Genomic DNA, 20,214 nt, shown 5'->3' with positions numbered 1-20,214 from the left:
CAAAATTAATTGATAGACTTTACCAAAGCAGCAAGGTAGCGGTTGCAAAATTCACAGTAAAAAAAAGCTTTCACTTTGTTTCGATCTACAAAATACCAAAAAGACATTTACGATTGAGGAAAGAAAACACATTTGATTAAAAATTGCACTTCAGCCATTATCAAATTGTTAACCGAGCAAAATGTATAACACTATACAAATTTACACAACCAAACTCTATACTTTTTGTCAGCTAAAAAAACAGCAATTTACCTAACAATAAACATGCAATTGCATATTCAAATTGATTCAACAGTTTTTAAAGATTCAAAAAACTGAACCAACATACATTTTTTTGAATATCAAACTCATTGTGTCATCTGAATTCACTTGTATACATAAGCTACCAACACAATCACTCTGCTACACATGTGGTAAGCTATTAATAGCAAAGGAAAAAAAAAATTTACAGAACAAACTCGCAATCAAAATGAGTTCCGATCTGAAATAACAGCGTAGCGATCAAACTATCCAATAAGAAACGATGAATCAAAGCGATTTTCTATCAAACAACTAAGCACCTAAATTGTAACGTCTATAGGGTAACCTGCACTTAAAGAATTAACCATGCCAAAAGCACGGTATAAATGAACAAAATTACGAACTCGACAAATAAAAAGCGTAAACGTTAAACAATTTAAAATAAAAGAAAACAGCCTTTACTTCAGCACTTATTTCCTTCCCCGTTTCTTTTCCCAAATACTTCCTAGTGGGAAATATAAACCTTTAATTAAGTGAACACGTCAGCCAAAAAAATGACAGGATTAGAGCAAAAGAAAGCAACCGGCCCTAAAAAACCATACTCATACCTCCCTTACCCGTTCCCTTTCTTCCAAGTTAGGTTGCCTTGCTGGATTATGGCCAAGTGATAGATTTATCGGATGAGTTGAGACTTGGTTATGCTAACCTTGTTCTTGCCATTGCTGACGGTGACCCTATTAGAGCATCAGAGAGCCACAGGTAATGACTTCACCGATACTGCCTTAGTTCAAACTAAGCTATTAAGGCAAGAGAAACTAAGGTTGAGACATGACCTGCAAACTGTGTGCAAGTGCACGTGAGTGCAAGGCTCATGGAGACAAAATCGCAATAGAGAAAATAGGTGAATTAGATCATCAAACGTTGTATCAATAAGTGAGATTGAACAGAATTGGGTGTCATTGTTGTGCTCAACTTGGATATTGGTATATACATGCTTTGACGGTTGGTACGTACATTTTTCCAAAGATATAATCAAGTTTATGGGAATATACATACATACATACATACATATATATATATATAGATACGGCGGCTACTAAATAAGAAAACAATTCCATCCCCTTCAGATCTTATATGTATATATAAGCATTCGTTAAACTTCAGACATATGCAAAAATTTTGATAATGTTAAACCAATGAGACCTTAAATAGATATTCCATACATAGAACAATTACCATATGTGCTTACAACATTAATATCCGTAAGCATCCATAAGCCAAATTATTCATATGTGAACATAGGCATCTGTAAAGTCTGAAAAACATTGGCTTGTTCATGACCTATAATCAAATACTGCACGAAAGTAGTAATAAGAAATGTAAATCTATACTAACAACATGCCTGAGTCCTCTTCAACCCCAATTAAATGACAAAAGTAATAAATAGCAAATAGTAATTATATAGCTACAGTCTTATCACAATGCAATCATGCTGATCTCTAATTGAAGGTCTAATAGCCATGCATCTTTGCAAATATACAATTATAAACCATTAGAAAAGAACATGACAGATTCAAACCATTATGCAAAACCAGCAACCAATGCAAACCATTAAGCATAGATTCAAACCTGAGCTTCAAACAAAATTATATAGTGTTAATCTACGTTTGATTAGCTTTACAAATTCGTGAGATTTCTACTTGGTAGTTCCATGAAGGCTTTATGGTTTTAATTTTTTCAAAATTGAAGGGTGACTTGGGTAAGAATTCATCTGACTTGGGTCATAACATAACATAAAATAAACCAAAGTTTCTTGTAACATGACTATTAAAAACTTGAAACATAGTACACATAGGTAAGGTCTGAAGGCTCATTGGACCTACTTGGGCTTACAAATCTTCTCAAAGTTTCTGCTTCCCTAGAAGTTGGGCGGCTGAACCTAATTTTCAACCACATATGCAATTCAAACAACATGCCTAATATTGAAGAACATATCCAATCTTTAAGCACATTTACAAAACAGATTTAGAACACTATAAAATCCTCTTAGTACCAGAATATGAACATAAAAATCCAATAGAAAGACAAAGCAGCATACCAGAAGCAACCAAGAAATGGGAAAATGGCGATCTTATTCTTACCCTTGAAAGTACTCCCACTACTTTTCTTACTTTTCAATTCAGTTTTGTTCACAACTCTAAGTTCATTTGCTACAGTAACCCTACTCCCCCAGTCGTAAAATAACCTTACAAACAATATTAAGCAGCACTATTTAAGAATCACATCCCGGCCCGGGGCGGATCACTTCCCGGGCCCGCTCCACCACCGTAGCACGATATTGTCCGCTTTGGGCTTACCATTCCCTCACGGTTTTGTTTTTGGGAACTCACGAGCAACTTCCCAGTGGGTCACCCATCATGGGATTGCTCTAGCCCCCTTCTCGCTTAACTTCGGAGTTCCTACGGAACCCGAAGCCAGTGAGCTCCCAAAAGGCCTCGTGCTAGGTTGGGATGGGAATATACATTTAAGGATCACTCCCCTGGGTGATGTGGGATGTCACAATCCATCCCCCTTAGGGGCCCGACGTCCTCGTCGGCACACCACAGCCAGGGTTAGGCTCTGATACCAATTTGTCACATCCCGGCCCGGGGCGGATCACTTCCCGGGCCCGCTCCACCACCGTAGCACGATATTGTCCGCTTTGGGCTTACCATCCCTCACGGTTTTGTTTTTGGGAACTCACGAGCAACTTCCCAGTGGGTCACTCATCATGGGATTGCTCTAGCCCCCTTCTCGCTTAACTTCGGAGTTCCTACGGAACCCGAAGCCAGTGAGCTCCCAAAAGGCCTCGTGCTAGGTAGGGATGGAAATATACATTTAAGGATCACTCCCCTGGGTGATGTGGGATGTCACAATTTAAGAATCTAAAAACAGGCCAAACTAACTACACAGAGAAGGCAGAAACTGAAACATGAAGACATGCGACACAAAACCTGTAATTAGATCCCAATTACAAAATGCGAAAACAAAGTTCCTAATCTAACTATCCCTATGCTAACAGCCCATCCAAGCAAATACAATTCTAATGGGGTTTAGAAAAAATAAACCAATCATCCAATTAGAATGGCGTTTGGAACAAATACACCAACCATTCAATTCGAACAAGGTTTGGTACAAATACATGCTTAGTTATCTCAAGGTTTATCAATGTATTAAAAGCATGAGGCGTGGGCGAGGCGTCCGAGGCGAAGCCTTACAGGATTTAATTTTTTTTTTTATATATATATGTTTTATATATTATACATATAATTGTATAAAAAATAATACTATGTAAAATAAACATCCATTCTTAATTTTTCATTCAAATTCATAGTCATCCAAAAGATAATATCATTTAAATTCATCATTCAAAGGTAATATCACCCAAATTCATCATTCAAAAGGTAATACAAACAAAGAAAACAATCATTCATCCAAATTATCTTCATATAAATCAAAATACAAACAAAGATATAAATCATTCATCTAAATAAAAGGCAACATCATCCTCTTCATTGCCAACTCTAGATGAACTTGTCGGGTATGTCATCATTTCATCAAAAGAATCTTCCAAATCATATTCCACATTTCTTCTAGTTCTACTTGAGGATTCTTCATTACCCCGTTTTCTTTTGTATGTAATAGGACCCCGAGGTTGAGTAGGCTCGCGAGGAGAAGGATGAGTAGGCTCATGAGGAGGAGAAGGAGAAGAAGACTCTCTAGGCTCTCGAATGTATGAGCCACCTTTATAAACCGTGGGTGGCACATTCCTTACGGCCTCAACATTATACAATAACTCATCCTCAAGCCATGTAGGATTTTCGGGAAGAACGAGATCTTCTATCTCTGTTATCCATTCATCATCGGAGGCAATTTCTTCCACAACAATAGGATCATACTTCTCCATCATTTTCTTACTTCTTTGTTGTAAAGCCAAATTGTACTTGACATAGGCTAAAGCATTAAGCCTTTTGTGTTCAAGCCTATTCCTTCTTTTTGTATGAATCTACAAATAAATCAATTCTATTATTCAAGTCTAAACATCTTAAGCAAAAATGACACTTAAGATACTAATAATATATTTACTTACCATTGAAAATGTGCTCCAATTCCTCTCACATCCCGATGCACTACAAGTAAGGCTTAGAACTCGGATAGCAAACTTCGTTAACTCGGGTGTTTTATGCCCAAAGCGCTGCCGCTAAAAAAACAATATTAGTAAGGTAAGTAATTTAAAGGTTAATGATAAAAATATATTAACAATTGACTAATTAAATCTTACTTGGTGTTTGCTTTTTCCTAGTTTGCATAGCCATAGAATCCGCAAATGGACCACGCTTATTAGTAAATAAATCCAATTGAACATCGGCCTCTTCACGTTCTTTCCCTTTCCCAAGCATTCTATCCATGCAAGCAAACAACCCATTTTGCACTTCATCAGTATCTGAGAAATTACCCTCATATCGAAATTGTGGGTTTAAGTAATATCTCGCCGCATGTAGTGGTTGATGAAGTTGATTGTCCCATCTATGATCTATCTTTCTCCAAATAGGCATATATTTTTTCTCCACTTTGTTAAGATTGTTTGCAATTTTCTCTTTTGCGACATCCATCAACTCATATATAAAACCCATAGGGGGTCTCTCCTCCGAATCAACCTCTCTCAAAACACAAACAAGAGGAAGAACACCCTTAATGCAAAAGGAAACTTGACCCCAAAACTCACGATCATATAACACATGATGCTTAGCCAACTTTGCTTCACGGGATTTTGCATAGATACTTTCCGACCATTCTTGAGAGGTAAACAAAGCAACAAGATTTTCCTTTTACTTTTGTAAGCTTTGTAGTGTAAGGAAAGAAGTGGCAAGCCTAGTGATCACCGGACAAAGCATTTCTGAATTGTTAGTGTACTTTCTCATCAAAGCTAGTACCCATTGATGCCCATATAGATACTTTGAAATACACCTAGCACGTTTGAGTGTGTCATCAAACCATGCCATCTTAGAAATATCTTCTAGCATCAAATCAATGCAATGAGTCGCACATGGAGTCCACCACACCTTCTCTTTCCTCTCCATAAGTTTTGCCTCAACATTCTTGTAGTTCGAAGCATTGTCAGATATAACTTGAACCACATTCTCCTCCCCGATTTCTTGAATAACGTCATCCAAATAGCCATACAACAAATTTCCATTCTTAATAGAGGCCGATGCATCAACCGATTTCAAGAACCAAGTACCTTGCGGGCTATTGACAAGAAAGTTGATTAAACATCTACTTTTGCCATCCGACCATTCATCCGACATAATAGTGCATCCATCTCTTCCAAGCCTTTTGATGTTCTTTCATCATACTTTGTACATCATCAACTTCTTCTTTGAGCATCCAAGTTCTATATTCTTGGCTTGTAGGAGCATCAAAGCCGGGACCAAAATTGGATACCAATTTCATTGCATTAACATAATATTCATTGTTTGCTGCATTGAATGGAATGGCATTAGTGTAGAACCATCGGACAAGTGCTCAGGATGCTTGTCTTCTTTCCTCTTTTTTAAAATGTGTATTCAACGTGGTTTAACGAGCTTCCGATGTAACATACCTATCAAGTGGTCCCCTTGACCTAGGTGGTAGAAAAGAATCGGTTTGTTGTGAATGTGTGGCACTCGCACTCCCATTCCCACTACTTACATATGTTGTCCTTGTTGTGCCCATATCGACACTTTCACTTTCTTCTCCACCACCACGACACAACTCATGACTAGCTTTCTTCTTTTCTTTAGTTCCCATAACATTAGCAAAGCATTCTTCCTTCACATTGGGTGGGATTTTTTTACAACTTATCATTCCTCCCGAACTTACACCACCCAAGTGATGTTTGAATCTAGAAATTAAACCCGTGCATTTGTGGTTACAAAAAACACAATAGAAGTGCTTAGTGACAGGATCCAAATCTTTTGTCCATTGCCAAGCAAAATCTTTCTTAGAAGAAAAAGCCATATTCTTCAATACCCTAAACAATAAACAATAGACGCATGCATACAATTAATGAACCAACAATTAATTAATTAATTTTTATACCAACAATTTCCAACAATTTATTAATTAATTTATATACCCTTGTAGTCCCAACTAATTAGGCCTAGCATTTTGCATTTAGAAATGTTTGGGTTCAGACAATTGTATCTAAGTGCCAATTTATGGCACACGGTGTAGCAGTAGCATTAAATTGTTGATGTATAAGTGCCAAGCAGTACAAAACAGTTTATGGCACACAGACACAGAAGAAAATCGTGGGTCTGTTTTCTACTCTCTCTCTCTCTCTCTCTCGCAAAAAGCTTTTGAAAAACCTTCCCCAGAAAACTTCTTCATTACATGAAAATTTTCAGTCAATCTTAGTTAGGCAGCACGCAAAGGCAGATTTAAAACATTTCTGTCTAACTATTAACCCCTCTATGATAGCAAAACCTTCCCTAGAAAACTAAATCCTTAATTTCAGAAACCCTAACCTTTGGGATCTTGCTGACGGCGCTGGGGTTGGGCTGATGGTGCTGAGGTGATGGCGGCGGGGTGATGGCAGCGTGGCGGCATGGCGACCGGACCGATGTTCTAAGCTTCTGGGCTTCTGGCGCGCCGGAGTAGAAGAAGCAAGAAGGCAGAAGGTAAAAGACAACGGTAGAAAAACGGGATCGAATTCGAAGGTATGGTATGAAGACTGAAAATCCTTACCCAAACAACGTCGTTTTGGGTTTGGATGGTTTTAAAAATAAAAAAATAATAAAAAAAAAAAGTTCTGACAAGGCGTCTAGACGCCTTGAGGCGCACCTCCGCCGCCTCGGCGTCTCCGGCGAAGCATTTCGCCTACTCCAGTAAAACTGAGGAATTTACCTCTCCGCTCAGCCTCAAGGGCGCCCTAGGCCCCAAGGCGAGTTCTTTAAAATATTGAGGTTTATATAAATAGAGAGATACAGATACGTGCACAAAATAGAAAGAAGGCCAGTTCCATTCTAAGCTCAAATGACCAAATGGATGCTTAGTTATCTCAGCCTTTACATTAATGAACAGATACAGATACGCACACTAAATAGAAAGAAACTCAGTTCCAATATAAGCTCAAATGACAAAAATTGAATTATATATTTAAAATCTAAGCATCAAAGCTTCACAAAAATAAATTAAAAAAGGTAGATACCTAAATAGGCTTTGAACAAAAATGACAGCGTATAATTATATACCTCAAAACAGCATGGAACCAACTGCTTCCTTGAATGATCCAAATTTATAAAATCTGCAAACAACGTAGATCCGTTAGCAACTTAAAGACTTTCAAATTTAAAGAGCAAATCTAAAGAAATTTTAGCTAAATGACCAAAGATGGACCAAAAAAAAAAAAATTACAAATATGATGAATCCAGCACAAACCAATTTGGTTCAACAAAGAATATGAAATCTTAAGGCATATGTGAAATGTTGAGTAAACTGCAAGGGGCCTCGGCCAAGGGTAGAATTGAACAGTAATGGCATACAACTGGGAATGACTTCAATACATTCGGATATAAAGGCAAATTAAATTTGTTTGAGCTTGTCATAAAGAACTGAGTGAATAGAACATCAAAATGAGATTCTGTTCACTGATCCAATTTGGTGCCTAGGGAAGAATTTAAGCATTCAGTTGATTAAATGTGTTAAATGCTATTTGTTCGTGGTGGAAATTCCATATAGCAATGCAAAAACCACATTCTGCAATTTAAGCTAAGTAAAGTACAACCCTCAATTAAACCCCAACTACAAACCTGAATTAAACCTTCAATTAAACTCCAAATTAAACTCTTAATAAAACCCAAGTTAAGTCAACAATCAGGAAAGATAAAAATTCACCCATTCAAAGTATTGTATAATTGAGAAAGCTATATTTCTAAGAAAGATTAAAATCGTTTTACAAAACACACCTACTGAAAAATCTCACGTTTGTAAAGACTGGAAGTTTTTGCATGTTAATCGATCTTAACCACTAACATTACCTCTTATAATTACTCAAGCTAGTATTCATTTATTTCATTGCTAACCCAAGCCCTAAAGGTGGAACCACCTGAAGTCAAAACTTTAAGAGCTAAAAAGCAAGCATCAATCTTCCTAAATTTTGATGCTTAAGATATATATTTGGTAATGGACTGATCCTTTTATGAGCATGTTTATTTACTAAACTTCTATGGTAATAAATTTGGCTTTAAGTTTACTCGTGTCACAACCCTGGTAACTACTGCATTCTATTTTGTCGACCCTTTTCAACTTGATATACACCCTCTCCTTTCCCCACTCTCCCTTATTTATGATTTTCAATCTTAAGTTATGCACCCATCATACCTTGGATGTCCTTGGTTAAGATATTTAAATTTTAATCTCTATGGTACTTTAGGTATGCACTGGTGCAAAAAGTGAACACCAATCAAATGAAGTAGCTTTAAACATAGGCAACTTATGAGTTCTTATCAGATGAAATAATCGAAACAAAGAAACAGGCAACTATATAACTCGACAAAGAAATATTGCTCAACCTGTGGACCTATCCCCATTTCTGGTGCTGGAACATCGGTGTGGATTCCGATAAGATCGTGTATCTTTTGTGTGAAAACTCTGGTGAGTTGCTCTAGTTTGGAAAGACTCAACTCCCTTGGATTACATCCTATAACCCCCTTTGGCACCCCCATATGGGATGTCGGCTACCGCCGTCTTCCATGTCATCAGCTGTGCCAAAGCATTCACCTCATCTGGATCAACCTACATTTTCCATAAAAGGATCCATAACAATTAAAGACAATTTCATGGCAGCGAGTCTTGATATATGACAGCCACTCACATTTGTCGTAGAAGTGAAACTTAACAAAGTATGCATAAGCCTCTAGCATTGTCATGTTGAACCCTGAAGCCAACAAATGAAGCCAAACTGCCATCGTCTTTTGGTATAGTACACTCAACCTGCACCAAAGTATATAGCTCAAAAGCAACGAAAGGAGAAAACTCAATAACCATATTAGTTTTAGGGTCTGAAATCTACCAATAATTAAGAGTAAGGGATATACATATGGGAGTTTATATGCAAAATTACCTTGATTTCCCTAAATGGTATAAGTAAACTTTTCTCAAGCTTGGAGTCCAATCCCAAAAGCCGAGCAGCAAACTTAAAGTTTCTGTTCGTTGCCACTAATGCATTCATCTTTGCTCCTTCTTCAAATGTCTGCCTCAGAAGCTAAAACCAGCTACTTATCACCTCCAATCTCGGATTCTGCAAAAGAACAAACCACATGCATGAGGATTTATACAGTTCTTCGCTTTACCTAAGGTTACTGGACCAGAAATAAAAAACGAAATCAGAGTGCTTTACTTTGTGAGGTTTGATTTGTAGAGGACTGGAGCTGGGTTTGGTTTTGGCTTGAGGCAGTGTGAGAGGAGTCGAAGGTGCAATAATCTGAAATTACAGTTTTAGAAATCAAAATATATTACGGGAAATAACAAATAATTTGTGAAGCAGAGCAGAGGTGGGATTTACCTCAATGCTATGTAGAGGGTTTGGAGGATGTCTTCCTCGTAGTGGTCCGTGAGACCAATTTGATAAGAAGTACTCTGAATCTCGTCAAACCCAGACGGACTTATATCAAACATGTGCAGCAAAGCGAGAATAGTTTGAATTGATAAAAGATCTGTCTGTGTGAAAAAAATGAAATAACACATGGGAAGCATTAGCTTGAAAATGGATAAAAGGGACATACATGTATATACCTGTTCCTCAACTTCACCTGATAGGCAAAGTTCATCAGGCAAACCTTCTAAAGCCAGATCGAGTCTTTCATGAACCACATGAAATCTAACCATGATTGCCTCGCTTTCAAGTGCCTAAATTACCGCAACAACAAATAAATTAATAATTCACGGTTCCGAATTTGAACATCTATTAATTTTCAAAGGGAAAAGGCCTAACCAGATAAATTTTGCTCCCTGGACAAAACATCCACAACCCCACGTTTAAAAGGATCAAAAACCCTCCACAAATCAGATACCAGAAATAAGATCCCTTAAAATATGAAAAATTTTGGGATCGAAACACAACAATATTGAAGAAAAACAAACAATTCGAGAAAAACAGTGAGAATAAGGCACGAATTAGAGAAAGAAGTGAGATTTAATTACCTCTTGAAGGAATCGAAGGGATCACGAAGCAGAGATGGAAGAGATTGATGCAGATTGTAGGACGCATGATCGAAGTCGCCAACCCGTTACAGAGCAGCTGAGAATGTTTTAGGTTTCTAGCGTTTTCGGAAGACCCAAAGAATACACACACCTATGTTTTCCGCTCTGTATCTCTCTCCCTGTCCATCTCTCTCTAAAATGGGAGAAAATCTCATAGATCCTGTCAGAGCACCTACCTAAATATCTCTCTCACTCAATCCAAACCCGTAGCTCCCATATCTCTCTAATCTGTCAGGCCCTGTGCCTCCCTCCTCTGTAGTCGTTCTGTCCCCCTTTCTCCGCTCGCCACAGGCACACCCAGCTGTCTCCGAGTCAAAAATGGGAACGATCGTCTCTCTCCAATTTGTCATCCGTGATGTCCCCATCCTCTCTCTCGCCGAGTCAAAGCTGAAATGCAGCGAACGGCTAAAAATTGGTCCTTAAGCCTGAGTGGCAATTTTGTAAATTAAGAGAACGCTGGTTAAAGCATCTGAGTGGCAATCTTGTAAATAAACTGAAATGTCATCCAAAACACTGTTCATTTCTACCGTGCGATTTCGCCTCCTTCTTTAGACTAAAGTAATTTAGGAAGAGATGGCAACACAACCAAAGGTAATAATTAATCAATAAAATCTGTGCATTACAGGAGCAATTCGTTTACATATTTGCACTATATACTTCATTATGTAAGGATTGCAAAAATAACATGGGATTGCAAGCAATGTTGTATATAAAGATATTTTGCTTCCATCTAATTTGTGGATGCAATTTTTTGAAATTTTAGTACTTTATGTGACATGATGATCTCGTTCCTTCTGTATTTGTAATTTATCTTATGAATGTAATTTTGTTTCATTTTGGATTGATGTATCAAGACATAACATCATTTGATCATGTCATCATCAAAAACTTTGTCTCATGTCATAAATTTAACATTAACACCTTTTTTGTTTACTCATTAATTTAACAAATAAAAAAATTCTTGATAAAAGGAAAAAAAAAAATTCTTTTGCACGCGTAAGAGCTAGTGGGGATAAAAAACCCATTAATTGAAAAGACATTGTTTGTACTTTGGTTTTTACTCTAAACGGCTAGATTTTTTTTATTTTATTTTAATTTTATTTTTTGGTGTTGGAAATGGAATGTCAATTAATTAAATTTGAAAATAGGAATAAGCTCTATTCCATATGAATTCTCATATGTCAAATTTGAATACGAAAAAAGCTCATGTCAAATAATTTTTTAATTATTTTATTATGTAAGTTCCGCACAAATTATAAATCTTGAAAATTTATTTTAATTGATTATTTTTAAATAAGTCATACAAATATTATTTATAACAAAAACCCACATATGAGTTAGAAAATAGAAAATCTAACATTACGTCTAAGGATGGGCAACAGTTATGGAGGGCGGGTAACCGCGGTTATTTACTCATAACTGTTTATGCTCATACCCACATAATCGTTTACCCGTTGGGTAATTGCCTAATAGATTATACTCATACCCATAATTGTTTATAAACGGTTAATCATACCCATTTAATCGTAAGCGTTTAATACCCATTTGCCAATTTACCATTTTTAACCAGTTTATCTTCTTCTTTTTTTTTTTTTTTTTTTTTACCATTACCCCTTTTTCTCCCGTCATGTTTTTTAACAACTTGAAAATTTAAAAAAAAAATTGTTATAATTTTTTTTTTGACAATTAAACACCGTTATAGGTACATTTATCATACATTTCCGTATTTTAATTTTTTAAGTCCTTATATCACTCCAATAATTGAAATAATAGTTTACAGACGATATTTTTAACTGTTACCAATGAAAGTAATATAATATTTGCTAAGTATTATTGGGTTACGAAAATTGTTTCAAAGACATTTCAGCCAATTTCACGGTTACCCATAAGGAATTTAAATTAATTTGGCGAATTCCTTGCAGATGAGAATCATCATTCCTGCAGCAATGTTAATAAGAGAATGACCAATGAATTCCTTGCTTATTTATTGGGTGCTAAGTATTATTGGACTGAGAACATGTTTTGTATTAATTTTACATATACTAGCATTTGCCTACACACTTTGTGTGTATGAGCATATTTTTTTAGAAAATGAGAAGGAGAGAGGGAGGGAGAGAAAACGTGGGGGGGGGGAGGAGTGAGAGGATTTTGTTTTTGTTTTTGTTTTTGTTTTATTTTTTATGTATTTTTATAAATATTAAAAGTATTTTAACATTACATGTAGGTGAGGTTTCAATAAAAAAAAGTAAATTTTGGACATATGAAATTACATTATTGCCCATCATTTTTTTTGTGTGATAGAAGACTAAGCAGTCTTTTCACCCTCTTTTGGTTGACAAAGAGGGTTTTATTAATTAATAGAGATAAAATAAATGGGTAAACGGTTACCTACTTATAACCACGGTTAATACCCATAACCACTCATTTAAATTTCACAGGTAAACCGTTATACCTATAACCATAACTGTGAAGTCTAAATGGACGAATAACCGCAATTACTCATAACCGCGAGTATTTTGCCTATCTCTAATTACATCACATTTGACATTTTCATTAGAAATGCTCTTAGACCATCTCCAAATGAGATATCAAATTTTGAACATAAAATTTAAATTTTGACAACTTATGTGGTACTTTGACATCTTTTAAAAGTTTTTTCTCCAACTAATATGTCAAATTAAATTATTATTTTATAAAATAAATTATTAAACTAATTAAAATTTAATAAATGACATTTAAAGTTTAATCAGTAATCTGTTCACCTTCTTTAATTAAAAAGAAGAAAAAAGTAAGATAATTGCATAGGTCAACTCAACATTAATTATAATAAATGATTAAATTAATTAAAGATTAATAAAATACATTTAATAATTAATAAAGAAAAACATTTGAAGCTGCTGTCAAATGTGACAGCAACCTCTTTTGCTGCCAATCCATGTCATAACCACATAGAATTTGATATTTCGGTTGGAGAAGATTTGTGTGATCTTTTTTCTACTGTTATAGCTGATGTGTACATTTTGGCATCTATTTCAAAGCAACGGTTGCGTAGCCAAAAAGTCGTGCTAAACCGCGTAATTAAAATGCGATTAAAAAGTACACCCCACTAACAAAACCGCGTCAACATCTTCCACTTTCCTTCCAACTGCATCGATTGCTGAGACAACTCTCTTGGCGACCAACCCAGAAAAACCAAGAAATTCAAATTCCCATGGAAGAACAACGCATCAGTTTCTCTCGCCCGTTGGCTCCAATCACAGAATCTGAGATGAAAAAGCAGCTTTCTGGTTTATGATCGAGAACTGAAAGAGTCTGAGAAAGATCGATCGTATTTATGTACAGAAATTTCATGGATTCCCAGCGAAAGGTTTGAAATTCTCACTTTTCATGGAATTCAATTTCCGTTCGGTGATCTCTGATTGTTATCGAATAATATGAATCTTTTTATGGTTAGGGTTTTCCCAATTGCACTGTGATTGGATTTGTGTTGCTAGGGTTAGGGTTTTCGAGCTCTTACTATCATATTTATTCAATTATATGAAATAGAAATTTGAGGGTTTTGAGCTGTGAATCTCAAAATGCATTCTCGGAAGCATGAGAATTTCAATAAGCAATCCCCAGCTTCTAGATTACATGCGGTTGCTCCCGACCCGTATAGTAATAGTAGTAGGAGGAGTAATATGCAACTCGAGGCTGCTGATCAGTCTAGTGGGAGGAGTTTAAGCCCTCGCGGATTGCCAGGGGATGTGGGTTTGAGTCAAAGGACTGATTCTATTGAAAGGAGTGACCATGGTTGGCATTTGGGTGGTAGAAGGACTGATCGGGTGAGGCGGAGATCAAGGTCAACTTCACCACCTCTGCCTTTTGGCGGCATGCAGAAAAGGCCACATTTTGATGAAGGAGTTGGGGTTATGCATAGGAATTATTCGTCACCTCCACTTGCACCTGTTTCTTCGGAGTTACAACACAGACCTGAACTTGTAGAGCCTGCAAAATATAGAGTGAATGATGATTCAAATAGTAGACGAGTTTACGGGTCGGAGAACAATGATTCTAGAATCAGCAATGAGGAATTGAATGAAAGCAGATTGTCGGTTGGCGTTACACATGGGACATTGAGTCAGAAATCAATGCATGTGGAAGATGGTGCGGTAAGAGGATTAAAATCCACACTTATGCAAGATAATACAGCACTAGGAACATATTGGCCACCTCCAGACCTGCATCCTGTGATAGCTCCTGCAAAAGATTGTGAACACCTACCATCATCATCACGGAGTACGAATTTACCCCATTTTGAGCATGGACGGCCTCAGTATACGGATCCTGTTGCTTTGGATAGATTACCAGTGACAGAATCCTACAAAGGAGAGAAACCCATTCTTACTTCAAGGGATGGTTTGTACCCCATGGTGTCAGGTGCTCATTATACGGATTTTCGTCCTAGCTCCTCCACAGATGTAAGGAGTGAATTTCAGGATTCTTATAGGGGTGGTCCACACTTACCTTCTATGGATGAATTTTCAAGTAGCAGACGGTTCATTAATGCATATAGACAAAGGCCACCAGCAGATTATCCTAGAGATCCTGATTCTGGCAAGGGGAACCTGGCATTTTACCAGAGTTATAGTCCTAACAGAGGTGAGCATGCAGATTTTTTTTACCGGAAATCAAGGGCAATGCCAGTTGATGATCGCAGATATCCATCTGATGACTTACATAAAATGATGCCTCCACGACCACAACTTGACTATGATAGTACTCAAATGGTTTATAACCATCGAAATTTGTCAAGACCTAGTATTATGAACCCTGTTATGGATAGAATGGGTGATACTGAGAAATTTTCTGGAAATTCAAGAAAGGGCATTATGCTGAATAATCCTACTTTGCAGAGGCAACCTTTATTAGACTACCCTGATTCAAGAAGAATATCAGAGACATCAAAGCATGGTGCGGAATATTCAGGTTCAGAATGCACACATGTCAGTTTAGAAAGGAGAATGTCACAAGATTATGAACTATCCCATTTCAGGGCATCACAAGATTTTCAGGTCGCACATCAGAAAGAAGATTATGGTTTTGAAAGAGATGTTAATATGAAGTATCAGGACAGGCTGTCTTCTGTGTCAAAATATGACTCAGAGATGAGTGGGCATCCTGCTGGAATGCAGATTATGAGAGAGGAGCTTGGAATATATGAACCAGCAGATAGGATGCTTAAAAGAAACTATGCTACTGAAGAAGGTATAAGTACACATAATCCTAGAACTATTGTGTCTAGTAAGTGGACATCTAGAGAATTCCAAGATTCATATGAAAGTGGTGAAGAGTGGAATGATGGAGATTTAGGCAGTTATTATACATCTGCATCAGCTGGATTTGACCATGATAGATACAGTAAGGCTGAGAGGGTATATGTTGGGCACCGTCGTGGTGAATATGAATATGATGATTGGTTGCCATCTCAACACTCTTTTGAACATGAACAAATGCATTCAGTCAGATTCTATAAACACGGTGATCGATATATAAAGGGTCATCAAAAATCTGGTCCATTAAGTAGGCATAAGCTGCATACAGCTGATATAAAAAGCAGTGTTCACAAACAGCACCGAGTTTGGAAAAGACATGATAATTATTTAGAAGATGTCCATGTAAGTGATGGTACTGATGTTGATCAATCAGAAAATGGGCTGAGCTCTGCAGGTCCTGAGCCATCCGAGGACTCTGAGGAGTTTATGCAAATGGTAAATGAAGCCTTTTTAACATTTTCTAAAAAGCTAAATATGAACTCGGCTGTTCGGAGAAGATACAAGGAACAAGGGAAGGCTGGTACTTTGTTCTGCATTGTATGTGGCCGAAGGTCTGTTTTCTTTTCTGTCATGTTCTTTTTAAGTGGGACTCCAGTTTTCATCTTTCATTCAGGAGGTTTTTAGTATTACTCATATTGATGCAGTTATTTTAAGCTTTTGTTACTTAGTTTTGTTTAGTACTACTCAAGTCACTTGTTATGACCTTAAATTTGTGAAAGTTATGTGGTCTTTTGAGTCTTTCCTTGTTGTTCATTGGGTGAACATCTTCTAATACGAAATGTTGTTTGCGGAGTTGTTCATTACCAATCATGGGTGAAATTTCCAAGTAACATGGCTTTTGTTGTGGGAATGACAGACACCATTTGATCAACAAGGGTCGTCGTAGTCCGGCAGAAAATGATACAGGGCCTCTTCAAGTGTTTTTTGGTTCCTTGTTCACTGGCGAAAGTAAATGTGGACATTCTACATATAGTTTTAGGCTTTGGTGATGCAAAGAGATTATGCAAATTGGTTTATTGTTTGAGGTGTAGGGATAGGATGTACATAGGATGGATTGTGAACAAGAGAGAAATGAGGTTCTTGGCTTGAAATGATTCATTGATTCAAATAGGCCTCTGATACGTACTTAATTGCTAAAGCCATTTTGGTATCCTGTTATTGGCATCTAGGTCGAAATGCAGAGTGTTTCATTACTCATATATGCACTTATTCTACCTGAATATTTTTTAAAATTTCTCAGGACTTTGAAGGAGCTTTGGAGGCTTATACATTCATGAAAGTACATTATTTTTATAATGCCTGCAAAAATGTGATCATAAAGCATACTGTAGCCTATGATGCAGTGTTAAGTTCCATAGCTTCTCACTTGGGGTAAGTTAATCTTTGAGGCTCTGGAATCCATTGTATTTTCTGGATGGAGAGTGTAGAAACTGGCCAGTTAAGTAGAAGTTAGTCAGTTATAGTTGGTAAGAAATGGGAAAGAAGGATTTGTAGTGAAAATTGGAGTGCAAGATTCTGTGGTAACATGTGAGTGAGTAGGTTTAAAGTTTCACAAGAGCGCATGGAGTGTTCTACGAAGTCAGTGGCAATGAGATCAATTATTTGGTTTGCTAACGATGCATAGTAATATGATTTTTCATGTTGTTATCATGGGAAGACCAAATATTTACTTGGTCGTGAGGTTGAATATGCGGGCTATTTCCTATATATGCTTAAGAGTAAGATAATTTTGAGCTTTTAGAAAAGATGGTTAGAACCCAAATTAGAAATAAATAAGTAAAATGTCATAAAACTTAAAGGGGTGAAATTAAGAAAACAATCATTAGACAAAGTATTATCGAGAGTTAGATGTGCATTGGTTTGTCTTGTTACTGCTCCAAGGTTGATCCGCACTTACTTTTATGAGGATATCTACTGTGTCAGAGACGTGTCTTAAATTGATGCAAGTCTGCCCCAAGTCTGATAAAAGGAGGTTGTGGTAGTTTGTTGCTGGTATAAGCCATCACACCTTATGAATGTGTATTACTTGATACGAAGGAATGAAGCCCTGTAGCAAATGAGAGGCAAGATGATTAATTTGAATCAAACAAGACTGTAGCAGTTGAGGGTCGTCAAATAGCTTCCTTTTTTTTTTTTTTTGGTAATTCGTCAAATAGCATTTGGTTTTGTTTTCACTGGTTATTTTATGAAGATATCAAAGTTAGATTTTTGTCTTTCATTTTTGAATTTTTATATATGATACTTATTAGGGCCTGAAATTTGTATATGATACTTAAATGAGATATTGTAGATGTTTCTGTCTTATGTTTTTTTTTTTTTTGCTTTTTTTTTTGGAGTAGAAATGGTACTCACGAATACTGTGTCCTTTCATTGTTTATGTTCTTTTTATCTTTTTCAATTGTTTATTTATATATGATGTGTTGCAGTTTGTCGAAGGAATTCATGGACACTCAACGCTTGGTAAGACACGCATATATGTCTCACAGAGTTGGGCTGAGGGCTCAGCACTTGGGTCTTCTAAAAGCAGTTTGTGTTCTGTTGGGGTGGAGTACTGTTGTCCCCCCTGACACGGTCACATGGGCTCCCCAGGTCTTGCCCAGGGCTGAAGCTTTGGCTCAGAAGGAAGATTTGATTCTCTGGCCTCCTGTCATTGTTGTTCACAATATTTCTATGTCAGACAACAATCCTCAAAGTTGGAAGGTTGTATCCATGGAGGCACTCGAGGCTTTTCTAAGAAGTAAGCGACTTTGTTGTTTTTATTATTTAGTTATACAATACTTACGCTTGAGCATAGAGCTATTAAAAATATCGAGTAAACTAGAAAATAAGAATATAGTGTACCATGTATTATTCAGGGTGAGTGGAGGATATGATGGCAAGATACCTTTTGAAGTTAGGATAACAATTATTTGTTCTGAATCTTTTGGGTTCTACATGGCATGGCAGGTAATGGTTTAATCAAGGGAAGAATCAAGATTTGCCTAGGGAAGCCTGCTGACCAAAGTGTTTTGGTGGTGAAGTTCTTGGGAACTTTTACTGGGCTTGGGGACGCAGAGAGGATTCAGAAGCATTTTGCAGAGCATCAGCGTGGCAGAGTGGATTTTGAGCGAGCGACATCCTCGAATGGAAAAATTGTCGAAGCAGCAATGCAGGGAGACAACGCGGAGGAGCGATTTCTATATGGGTACATGGGCATTGTAGAGGACTTGGATAAGGTGGATTTCCATACCAGGAGCTGGACTGTGATAAAGAGCAAGAAGGAGATTCAGGACCTGGCCAATGCTCCCGTCAAACCTGATGAGAGGTAGCTCATAGTTGTGCACAAATACTAATTTAAGAATTATGCATAGGTTTCCCTCTCGTAGAACATGCCCTGAAGAGAACCGAAAAGAAATTATCGTGTAAGAAACTCGAAGTCACCGCTAGCTTTGTTATTAGCACAATACTCTGAACTCGTGGAATCCCGAATATTTTGCTTGTAATTTATACGCGTGGTGGCTTACATTACATAAACAAACTAATGTACCGTTTATGCTTCAATTCGTAGTCATGTTTATAAGGCCGAGCGGCGTAAATTCCGTTCTTGAGGCCAAATTTCCTGTGTTGGATTAGTTTCATGTATAAAATGCCATTTGGTTTCGTTAAACAGAATGAAAGAAATTATGATATGAGTGAGAAGGAAATTATGAGTATGCATGATGCGGACTTTCTGGTGATCCGAGAAGCTTTACATTTTATTAAATTTAAATTCTGAGTGTTTTATTTTTTGGAAGTAGATTGTATATTTACTTTTGGGACAGATGGGGATCTTCACACTTGACACTCCGTTTTGGGGTAAGAGTCCAATGTTAGCTCCGTTTGGGGGCATGATGTGATGCGTTATTTCCAAATAATATTTGGTGAGAAAAATTGTCACACGGACAAAATTGACTATTGTTTCAAAATAAGGGAAAATATGATGGGCTATGTAACCCAACCTCACACATGGGTTATGTAACTCATCCTTGCCAATCTAATCTTATCGTTAATGTTCAATCTCATCCAATCCATCAAACGTCAATTCGAAATAAGAGAAAATATGATGGGCTATGTAATCAAACCACACATATGGGTTATGTGACTCATCTCTGTCAATTAAATCCTATCTCTAATGTCCAATCTCATCTAACTCATTGAACAGCCCTGGGTGTACAGAATCTGCGATTGTGCCAAAGTCCAAAAAGGCGCCCAAATACAGTAAAGCTTCTTTGTAGTGATATTCGATAAAGGAATATTATAGTCATAAAAATTTCAGTCCCAATTTTGGCTAGTTATATAAACTTGAATTATAAATTGCTAGGTACCATCTTAAAGAAACATGGTTTCTTATAGTAAT

General features: G+C 36.9%; 1 protein-coding gene, 2 long non-coding RNA genes and 1 pseudogene across 3 annotated transcripts; 1 reads left to right on the top strand and 3 right to left on the bottom strand.

Annotated features, from left to right (window-relative positions):
• Positions 1 to 14: 14 nt before the first annotated feature.
• LOC148698389 (uncharacterized) lies at positions 15 to 9,121 on the bottom strand. Its single transcript, XR_015967040.1, has 3 exons — positions 8,835 to 9,121; positions 7,515 to 7,567; positions 15 to 85 (listed from the first exon to the last, which is right to left on the bottom strand). It is a non-coding gene; the product is annotated as an uncharacterized LOC148698389 (long non-coding RNA).
• LOC148698390 (uncharacterized) lies at positions 3,758 to 6,870 on the bottom strand (annotated as a pseudogene).
• Positions 9,122 to 9,174: 53 nt separating the features above from the next.
• LOC137746488 (uncharacterized) lies at positions 9,175 to 10,358 on the bottom strand. Its single transcript, XR_015967037.1, has 4 exons — positions 10,256 to 10,358; positions 9,827 to 10,170; positions 9,386 to 9,562; positions 9,175 to 9,255 (listed from the first exon to the last, which is right to left on the bottom strand). It is a non-coding gene; the product is annotated as an uncharacterized LOC137746488 (long non-coding RNA).
• A 3,200-nt stretch (positions 10,359 to 13,558) lies between these two features.
• LOC137748130 (uncharacterized) lies at positions 13,559 to 19,522 on the top strand. Its single transcript, XM_068488217.2, has 3 exons — positions 13,559 to 16,390; positions 18,266 to 18,576; positions 18,786 to 19,522. The coding sequence occupies exons 1-3, from the start codon at positions 14,103 to 14,105 to the stop codon at positions 19,145 to 19,147; spliced, it is 2,961 nt and encodes a 986-aa protein (XP_068344318.2). The 5' UTR covers positions 13,559 to 14,102; the 3' UTR covers positions 19,148 to 19,522.
• Positions 19,523 to 20,214: the final 692 nt, after the last annotated feature.

This window comes from Pyrus communis, chromosome 2, assembly GCF_041283825.1.
Source record: "Pyrus communis isolate YQ-2024b chromosome 2, ASM4128382v1, whole genome shotgun sequence".
Taxonomy (NCBI): domain Eukaryota; kingdom Viridiplantae; phylum Streptophyta; class Magnoliopsida; order Rosales; family Rosaceae; genus Pyrus; species Pyrus communis.
The sequence above is the reverse complement of the archived record's forward strand: the minus strand, read 5'-3'. Positions and strand labels throughout refer to the sequence as shown.

Coding starts and splice junctions, on each gene's coding strand:
- LOC137748130 (XM_068488217.2), top strand. CDS start 14,103: ATGCATTCTCGGAAGCATGAGAATTTCAATAAGCAATCCCCAGCTTCT. Junction 16,391..18,265: donor TGCATTGTATGTGGCCGAAG/GTCTGTTTTCTT, acceptor GATGTGTTGCAG/TTTGTCGAAGGAATTCATGG. Junction 18,577..18,785: donor ACTCGAGGCTTTTCTAAGAA/GTAAGCGACTTT, acceptor ATGGCATGGCAG/GTAATGGTTTAATCAAGGGA.